General features: G+C 35.6%; 3 protein-coding genes across 3 annotated transcripts in view; 1 reads left to right on the top strand and 2 right to left on the bottom strand.

Moving 5' to 3' along the window:
- her2 (hairy-related 2) overlaps positions 1-3,657 on the bottom strand; it is a 20,487-nt gene extending 16,830 nt beyond the window's left edge. Inside the window, exon 1 of the mRNA XM_016504158.1 lies at positions 3,600-3,657. The gene's annotated coding sequence lies outside the window, so the exon portion shown is untranslated. The remainder of the gene's footprint in view (positions 1-3,599) is intronic.
- On the bottom strand, positions 1,542-2,172 carry LOC107701988 (transcription factor HES-5-like). The gene is made up of 2 exons (XM_016504160.1): positions 2,064-2,172; positions 1,542-1,957 (listed from the first exon to the last, which is right to left on the bottom strand). The coding sequence occupies exons 1-2, from the start codon at positions 2,118-2,120 to the stop codon at positions 1,553-1,555; spliced, it is 462 nt and encodes a 153-aa protein (XP_016359646.1). The 5' UTR covers positions 2,121-2,172; the 3' UTR covers positions 1,542-1,552.
- LOC107701989 (transcription factor HES-2-like) lies at positions 3,171-4,032 on the top strand. Its single transcript, XM_016504161.1, has 2 exons — positions 3,171-3,531; positions 3,624-4,032. Exons 1-2 carry the CDS (start codon positions 3,472-3,474, stop codon positions 4,017-4,019), a joined length of 456 nt encoding a protein of 151 aa, XP_016359647.1. The 5' UTR covers positions 3,171-3,471; the 3' UTR covers positions 4,020-4,032.
- The last annotated feature ends 4,306 nt before the right edge of the window (positions 4,033-8,338 follow it).

Below are 8,338 nucleotides of genomic sequence, written 5' to 3'. Positions count from 1 at the left end.
CGTTTTAGGTAGGTGTGGCTGACTCTTAACTTTTATAAAGAATATCTCTTTGGATTTGAGATTTTAGTCTTTGCAACTTTACAGATCTTCTTTATGCACCAAGAGCTTGTAACACTCCAAAGAGAAAGGAAAAATTGAAATTGCATCATATGACCCCTTTAATACATGTCATTTATCACATGACTTAAAAAATGTTTAAGATATTAAAACTGAAGACACATGGGACAAATATAGATATTTCTAAAGTTATAGCAGCTGGTATGTGGTTTTATGCTCATTTAATAGGCCAGCATGTAGTGTTCAGGATAACAAAATTTTCATTATTTCCAAAAAAAAAAAAAAATGTTATGCAAAAAGGCTTTTTGCACACTGATAAAATGTATTCACTCTCAGAAAAAAGGTACAAAAGTTGTCACTGGCAGAATCTTTTCAAAAGGTACACTTCTGTACTTTTTTACCCCTAAAGGGTGCATATTAGTACCTTAAAGATACATATTAATGCCTAAAATGTACATATTAGTACCTAAAGGTACATATTAATACCTTTTGAAAGATGACAGTGCCCCATTCAGATAAAAGCATCTGCTAAATGCATAAATGTAAATGCTCACACGAGGACTTTTTGTAGTCATTTTGGGATATTCTTTGACCATTAAGTGTAAATGGACTCCCATTAGGTGAAATTGAGACCACTTGACAATTTGACAAGTGTGGTGGTGGTTTTTTGAAAACACTGTTTAAATTTCAAAGGTCCATTAAGAGCATGCAGTACAAAGCATTTGTTTTGATAAATAATGCTGAAAGCAGTACTGATTATATTCAAAAAGTGTTTATTTCTATGTGACTATGTTTGCACAATTAACATACAGTGTCACTATATATTAGAAGAAGAAAAAAATTCACATCCTTCATAAGAAGAAACTATAACATTTGCATTTCAAACATTGCAAATAATTACTTTGTCTTTGACTCCACAGGAGTTAAACATATATTCATTGACTCTTCATTGCGAAGTTTCTGTCCATCCATTAGGAAAACTATAGAGGTGTTACAATAATAATATAATAATATTATGATATTATATATTAAATAATAATATTATATTAATAATAATATAATATAATCACCTGTAGAAAATTAGACTTTCACATTGTGAAACCCATTTCCATCCATAAACTAAGTAGAAGTGCCATAAAAAGACATTCTTTCAAGAAATTAAGTGAAATGCTGCGGCGCCCGGGGAGCAGTTTGGGACAAGCGGCCGTGCTCAAGGGTCTCACCTCAGTCGTGGTATTGAAGGTGGAGAGAGCGCTGGATATTCACTCCCCCCACCTACAATCCCTGCGGGTGCTGAGACTCGAACCCACGAACTTCAGGTTACAAGTCTGACTCTCTATCCATTTAGGCCACGACTGCCCCCAGTTTTAACATTCATAGAAATGTTTTTTTAATTATATTAAAAATGAAAATGAACTTAGAGAAGGAAGCATCTCCTACAACATAAGAGATGGTAAAACCACCATCTAGTTTTTCTGTGGAAGTCTTTCATCGTCTACCAGGGTCTCCAGAGAGGTCTGTGAGCACATGGTTCCTGCTTCACCTTGGTGGGCTGATGGGAAGCTGGGGACACGTGAGTGAGGTCTTTAGATGATCTCTGGGCTTCTTGGCAGTGGTTCAGATGCTGACGTACAGCGTCCACCTTGGTGTTTCCAGATAAGAAGCTCATGGTCTTCCTCCAACACTGGGAATAGCCGTCAAAGTGGGCTTTCTGTGGAGCCGAGGTCTTGGGCTGCAGCTGCTGTTTCAGAAAAACCACCGTCATCTCCAGGATGTCGGCTTTCTCCAGCTTGGTGTTTGGATCCTGCTGGTGGAATTCCTTCTCCAGCATGGATTTGAGCTGCTCGATGCAGTTGTTGATGCGATCTCGGCGCATCTTTTCCACCACTGGTTTTCTCAACTGTTGAGGAAGGAGACAATCGGTTAGTTGTTTGCTTCAAAATTCATAGCAGAACAAAAGAGAGATGTTGAGAAACAACTGCATTTCAAGTGTCAAAAATACTTACTTTATGCTTTTCCTTGTTGGAAAGTTTAGAGTAGTCAGTCTTGTAGGTTGGAGCCATTCTTTCAGATGGAGAGAACTTTCTCTGAGGAGAGCGAGTCAGTTGTGTTGGGAATGAGGGTTGTGCTCCTCTATTTATAGGAGCTCATTAGCATTACAAAGCCATGAGTCCCAGTCAGGATTAGCTTTCCCACACGAGGCCAGTGGGTGAGGCGTCCTCCACAAATCAAATCAAACACTGGCAGTGCAAATCCCACAGGACTTGCATTTACCTTATCTAGTTCCAATTAATCAATAGGTCAATCAGTCTTTCAATAACCAAACTAAGTGTTTAATGATATAAATATGTGATGAAACTAAAGATTTGCATGCACTTTTTTATCTACACGTGATGAAAACATTTTCTTGGCTAACACAATCCAATGCTGGGAATTAAATATTCTCCTTCCACCATGTCAGCTTCTGGCCATAATCATGGCGAGAGCACATGGTTTTCCAAAAAGCCAGGTCATTCAAAAGTAAAAATAAGATGTTTAAGTTTTTTTTTTTTTTCTAAAAACCTTAAGACTAAATATGGATCTAAACTTTGTTAAAAACCTTTTTCAAAATATATTAATAATTGTAATATTGTTGTAAATATTCATATTTCATTTTTAGTGAAACTAATAAAAAAAGAAAAAGAAGAAATATTCACATTATTTCAGGAGTTATTATACTATTCCCCAAGTCAATGTAGATTATTTATTAAAAATATTAATAAATAAATAAACAACAACAATAATAATAAATACATAACATATGTTACTAATAAATGTTTTGATTTGGCAGTTAATCAGATTATGTCAATGATTTCTATCAGGAAGACCAAATTCTCTTTAAGTCAAATTGAAATGTGGAATCTGAATTAAAAATGTCAACTTAAACTTTTTCAGATAATCGGCTAAAAAGAAATGTAAACATTAAATGAACTCAAGCATGAGCAGATTACATTGTTAAAATCACATCCAAAATTCACTTTGAAAAATCAGCATTCCTCTATAACACAGATCAGCGCAATAAACTGTAACCTGAGGCTGGGGAAGTCCGTTTTCACTGGAGCAATAACACCTCAGGATCAAAGACTCTCTGTCTGAAGCGTGTCTGAGTCGTTTTATTGCCTCACACCGACTTGTTGGTCTTGTCAGCACTACTGGACTTCTAAGCGGGTGTCAGGCACACTTTAGTGGCCCGTGCTGGAGAGGAAGGAAGCTCGTGTGCCGTAAAACCGCCGTCTCCACTTTAAAGCCCGCGGCTCCTGCTCGTCTCTGATTGGCAGGCAAATAACTCTTACCTCAGCTATAAATAGAGCGTTCCGCTCGACTTCACATGACAAGGAGAGGATTTTACACACTTTTTCATTAAATCATCACAAAATGGCACTGGTCAGTCAATACCAAGGCCGTGAGAGCATATCATGTCCTAAGAACCACAAAGTAAGCGTAATATGACCTCTCAGATCTCTATTTTATGATTTTACCCCATATCTCACTGTCAAACTTACCGTTTTTCTCTTCTTTCTACGCAGTTTCGAACGATTCTTGTGGAAAAAACACGGAGAGACAGAATCAACCGCAGTATCGAAAATCTGAGAGAGTTATTTCACAAAACTACACCAATGTCCGAGCGGCAGTTTGTTAGACTTGACAAAGCCGATATTCTGGAGATGACCGTTGATTTTTTAAAACGACGCGCCAAATCCAGCTACGCGCTAGGATTCTCGCAGTGCTTACAGGAGACGCTGCGTCACGTGTCTCTGCACGCACACCTGACGCCCGACAGAGAGGCGATCAAGCGATTCTACGTGCTGCAAAGGACCAATCAGATGCACTTAATGGCCTCCACGGCGCGTGGATTCGTGCGCAGATCACCAAAACGATCATCGTCAAGAGTGCCATTATGGAGACCGTGGAAGATCAACTAATTTAGAGACTATCTGCTTGACATAACGTTTGTTTAGGCGAATTCACTTTGTTGCTTTTTAATGTAACATTTGCATGTTCTTTTCGAGTTAGTGAATTGTCTACAGTGTATGGCAAGCCTAACTTAACGAGAAAATCATGTAATTTGAGTTTTAGTCTCGAATTTAACCATGACTTTTGTAAAGGCGTTTTTGTTATTTAATCCAACTTGTTTTAACATGTTGTAACCGGTATTACTTATTAAACATTTATTGTGTTAAACATGTTCTGCTCATAACTTTCAATACCAGTGAAAAGCAAAAGATGATTGAAGAGCAATTAAATTTATTAGATCCCTAATGAGAAAACAGATGTGTTGCACATTACACGTGCAATGTCAAATACACATGCATATTGATACAATACAATAGAGTCATTGAAAACCTAACAGTTTTCATGACAATACATGCCTTTATGAAAGGAATGAGTAACAAACTTGTTCCTAAAAGGAACTGTTTAAAACGTTATAATCTGACAAGATTTGTCCAAACATGCTCAAACAATGAGAAATAACTATTTATTCAAAGGCTCATTATGAGGTTAAAATTAAATCTAGCTTCAATGTGAAGCACAATTTGAGATCACTTAAAATAAGTAAGTAACCCATCAAAATATATGGGAACTTTCATTCTTTCTATAAACAGAAATGTTTTTAAACACTTGAATCACATGAAGTTGGAAGTACTCAAACAGCTGAATACATGCCTTGCAAATTATACATTCAAGCGCATTACATCTAATGTAAAATAAAGTGAAGCCAAAACTTCACTGTATAATGACATAAATTCCAAACTGGAATTTAATAATCACTTTTCCTCAAAAAGGAAAATTGAAAAATGATCCACTGAGTGTAGTGCAGACGTTCAGTCTGAGTCTTGAAGGCTCTACCAAGGCCTCCAGATGGAGCTCTTGTTGAAGTCTGATTTGCAATGGCTGCAGCTCCTCTATTTATACTCCCAAATCTCCATATGAATGTGTGAGGCTTGAGCTTGTTGGAGTTTCTCACAGTTTGGAGCCAATGGAAGAGCTCAAACAGACAATGAGGGATGTGGACCGCCACATGCTCAATGATCCTCCATCAGGGGCTCAAAGGAGCAGGTGGAGGGAGAATCTGGGAAAGTGTTGAGAACTCATGTTCACATCACTGTCATAAACAAACATGTGCCATACTGAGATTTCATTTTGTTCTAAACGAACACTGCATGCATTTAGAAAAACAGCAACACATCAGTGTTATCAATAAAAATGTGCAAAGCAATGACATTTTAAAAATAATTTAAATGCATATATTCTTTTAGGTGTGTATTTACATATGATTATTTTTTACAGTTTAATTGCTCATGAATAAAATCAGCACATGCGGCTGCAGTTTAAAATCAGTTGAAATGCTGTAATGAAACAGTATTTTATGTAACAGGATATTCTGGTGAAGCAGCTGTTCTATGAGATCTGTGGTTGTACCTGTTCTCAGGCTTGTTACACACACACACACACACACACACACACACAGAGACAGCTGGTTCACGGCATAATGTGGACCCCGATCACACGCCCCAATGCTCCTGGAGCTGGTGGAGCCACAGAGATACACGGCTTCTCACACTTCTGTATTCATCACATTAAATCACTCACACAATAGAAGCGTGTCGGTTCCCACAGGGCTGGACTAACTGGGTTTCTGGAGGGAAGCCTGAAGGATGCTATTCATTTTTATTTTATTTTTTTTTTTAGTTGCTTGCTAAATGTGTTGTGAGCATTTCAGTGATACATTTTATGAATTTCTGTTTTTTTTAATGTTTTGTTTTGTTTTTGTGTGTGTGCTTAGATTGTATTCTATAAAGTGTCTGGCAAAGCAACGTTTTCTAAATAGTTAAAAACAATTTTTTTACAAATTATTCCTATTGTATTTTTTCTTGATTTCAATTAATATTTATTATTGATCATATTAATAATTATTATTGAATATTATTATTTATTATTGAATATTTATTTAAAAAAAGAAATACTTTGTAAAAAAAATGTACACATAGTCATTAAATCTTTTGCATGTCTGTTAATGAATTATAAGCATACAGATACAGTAAATATTTTCCATAAATCCCTTGCTACATATTTGTTTGTAAAAAATATTGGAATGTACTTAAAAAATACAAAAATAACTTTAATCGAAACCTATTTAATTATAATTTATCATTTCAATTTAGATTATTTTTTTTTTTTGTCATTTTTAAATGCCTTCAGAAGCTAATTTAAAAAAGGAAATCTATTTCAAATTAAAAATGTTATTATTATTATACAATTATAAAATATTTACACCCATCTATAAATGTAGTTTGTGATTGAATCATACACATACTGTGAATGTTTCCACAAAAATTCCCATTGCTACATAATTTACATATTTTTATTAATGTGTTTTAGTGATGTATATGAGATGTATATTTTCCCTATGAAATGCCTTCAGAAGCTATACCTTTAAAAAAAAATCTAAATTATTTATATATAATTATTTAACACTGAAAACATTGTCAACATGGATTAAAAATTAAAATACTTTTATTTGTGTTAAAACATTTTACACCCAACTATAAATTTAGTTTACAGCTAAATTATATGCATACAGTAAATATTTCCACAAATCCCCATTGCTAATCCGAGTGTGAGAACAGCGAAATCCTGAGTCCTCATGCCCTCAGTTATTCTCCCATGGCTGACCCTCCAGATGGCACTAGAGAAAAAAAATCCCACCTGTCCACTAAAGAGCTCAATTAAAAGCTCAAGGACCAATGGAAATTATGACAAGACTATTGTTCCATTTTTCTCTGCTCTCTGATTGGCCGGCTGCGGATACATTTTAGTATAAAAGTGGGCTAGATTGAGGGTCTTGTGTGGGATTTGGTTTCACCACTGAAGAAGAGCCAAAGAGATCTTTAAACTCCTGAAACTCAACACCAGCATCAAACATGCCTGCCTACATGGACATCACCCCTCAGGACAACGTTCACTATGCCAGGTAAGAAAGGCATCTAAGCATTTGCAATAGTGTAATTTTACATGCTTCATAAATTTGATCTCATTTATACTTACTCACAAATACACTAAAGATGTTCTCTTCTGGACTGCAGGTGCAAACTCTACAGCTTGGAGAGAAAATGTTTCAGCAAAGTGGAGAAACTCATATCTTCTTTTGAAGACCACCTCCAGCATGGTATTCCCGCATCTGACATTTTGGAGAAGACTGTGTTCTTCTTTAGCTCAAAAAAGGCCTTAATCTTCCCCAGCGGCTACTCCAGGTGTTCTCGCGAAATTCTGCGTCTTTCTCCCGCTCCAGATCAGGATGTGACGCCATTGTTTTAAAGCGAACGTCCATCACAGACTGACCTGCAAATGAAAAGGGTTAACAAGTCAAGCACTTGATGTGATTGCATGTGTTCGCACATCTAACTCAGAGGAAAATAGCACTTTGCTTGTTCTCTCTGGACTTTTTTTTCTCTAAAGGACTCTGATAATGTCACTGCACATTTTGGAAAGGCTCGTAGGGCTTATAAAAGAAGTTGTGCATTGATTGTAATGTACATTATTGTGGTAACCACCAAGCTGAGGATGCATTTTGTGCATTTAGATATAAAATTCTACTGTATTTTGCTCTTGAAGAGAAATTTACTGAATGTTTTTTAAAACCGTTTGACCATGCTCTCTTTTGGAGGACATGCAAAAAAGACCTTTATTTCATTTTTAAAGATACAGTGTATCATTTGGTTATTTTTGTGATGATTTTTAATCATGCTTTTGTTTGTTTCTATAAAATAAATGATTTTTATTGCATTTATATCTTCCTCTGATTTGGTACAATTTAAATATAGGCGGTTAAAAAAAAGAAAAACTTGTCGTATCTACTTAACAAGCTTAGAAAACTTTAAGGTTTCTTTAAAATGCGTAAATTTGGGGGTTATTTTTACTGTCGCTAAAATAGTTAAAGTTGCTGCTTTACGTTATTTGTGACCACTTTGTCATATTTCCTTTTGGTCTCCGATAGTTAAGAGTTGATAAAGAATAAAGTCACCTACATTTTGAGTGCATTCTATTTCAATTTCTTACGTCAGAAAGCAGTGTCATTCAAAATCACTGATTGTTTACAGCTTGGCACGCACAAACTCTAACCTACTAAGCCATACAATTCATTTATATTGTCTATAAAACGAATTGTGAATTGCTTCGAGTTTTATTTACTGTACCTGAAAAATTAGAAAATGTATTTGTTCCCATATTCATTCATCCATCC

This window comes from Sinocyclocheilus anshuiensis, unplaced genomic scaffold (genome assembly GCF_001515605.1).
Source record: "Sinocyclocheilus anshuiensis isolate Anshui unplaced genomic scaffold, SAMN03320099.WGS_v1.1 scaffold262, whole genome shotgun sequence".
Lineage (NCBI taxonomy): Eukaryota > Metazoa > Chordata > Actinopteri > Cypriniformes > Cyprinidae > Sinocyclocheilus > Sinocyclocheilus anshuiensis.
The sequence above is the reverse complement of the archived record's forward strand: the minus strand, read 5'-3'. Positions and strand labels throughout refer to the sequence as shown.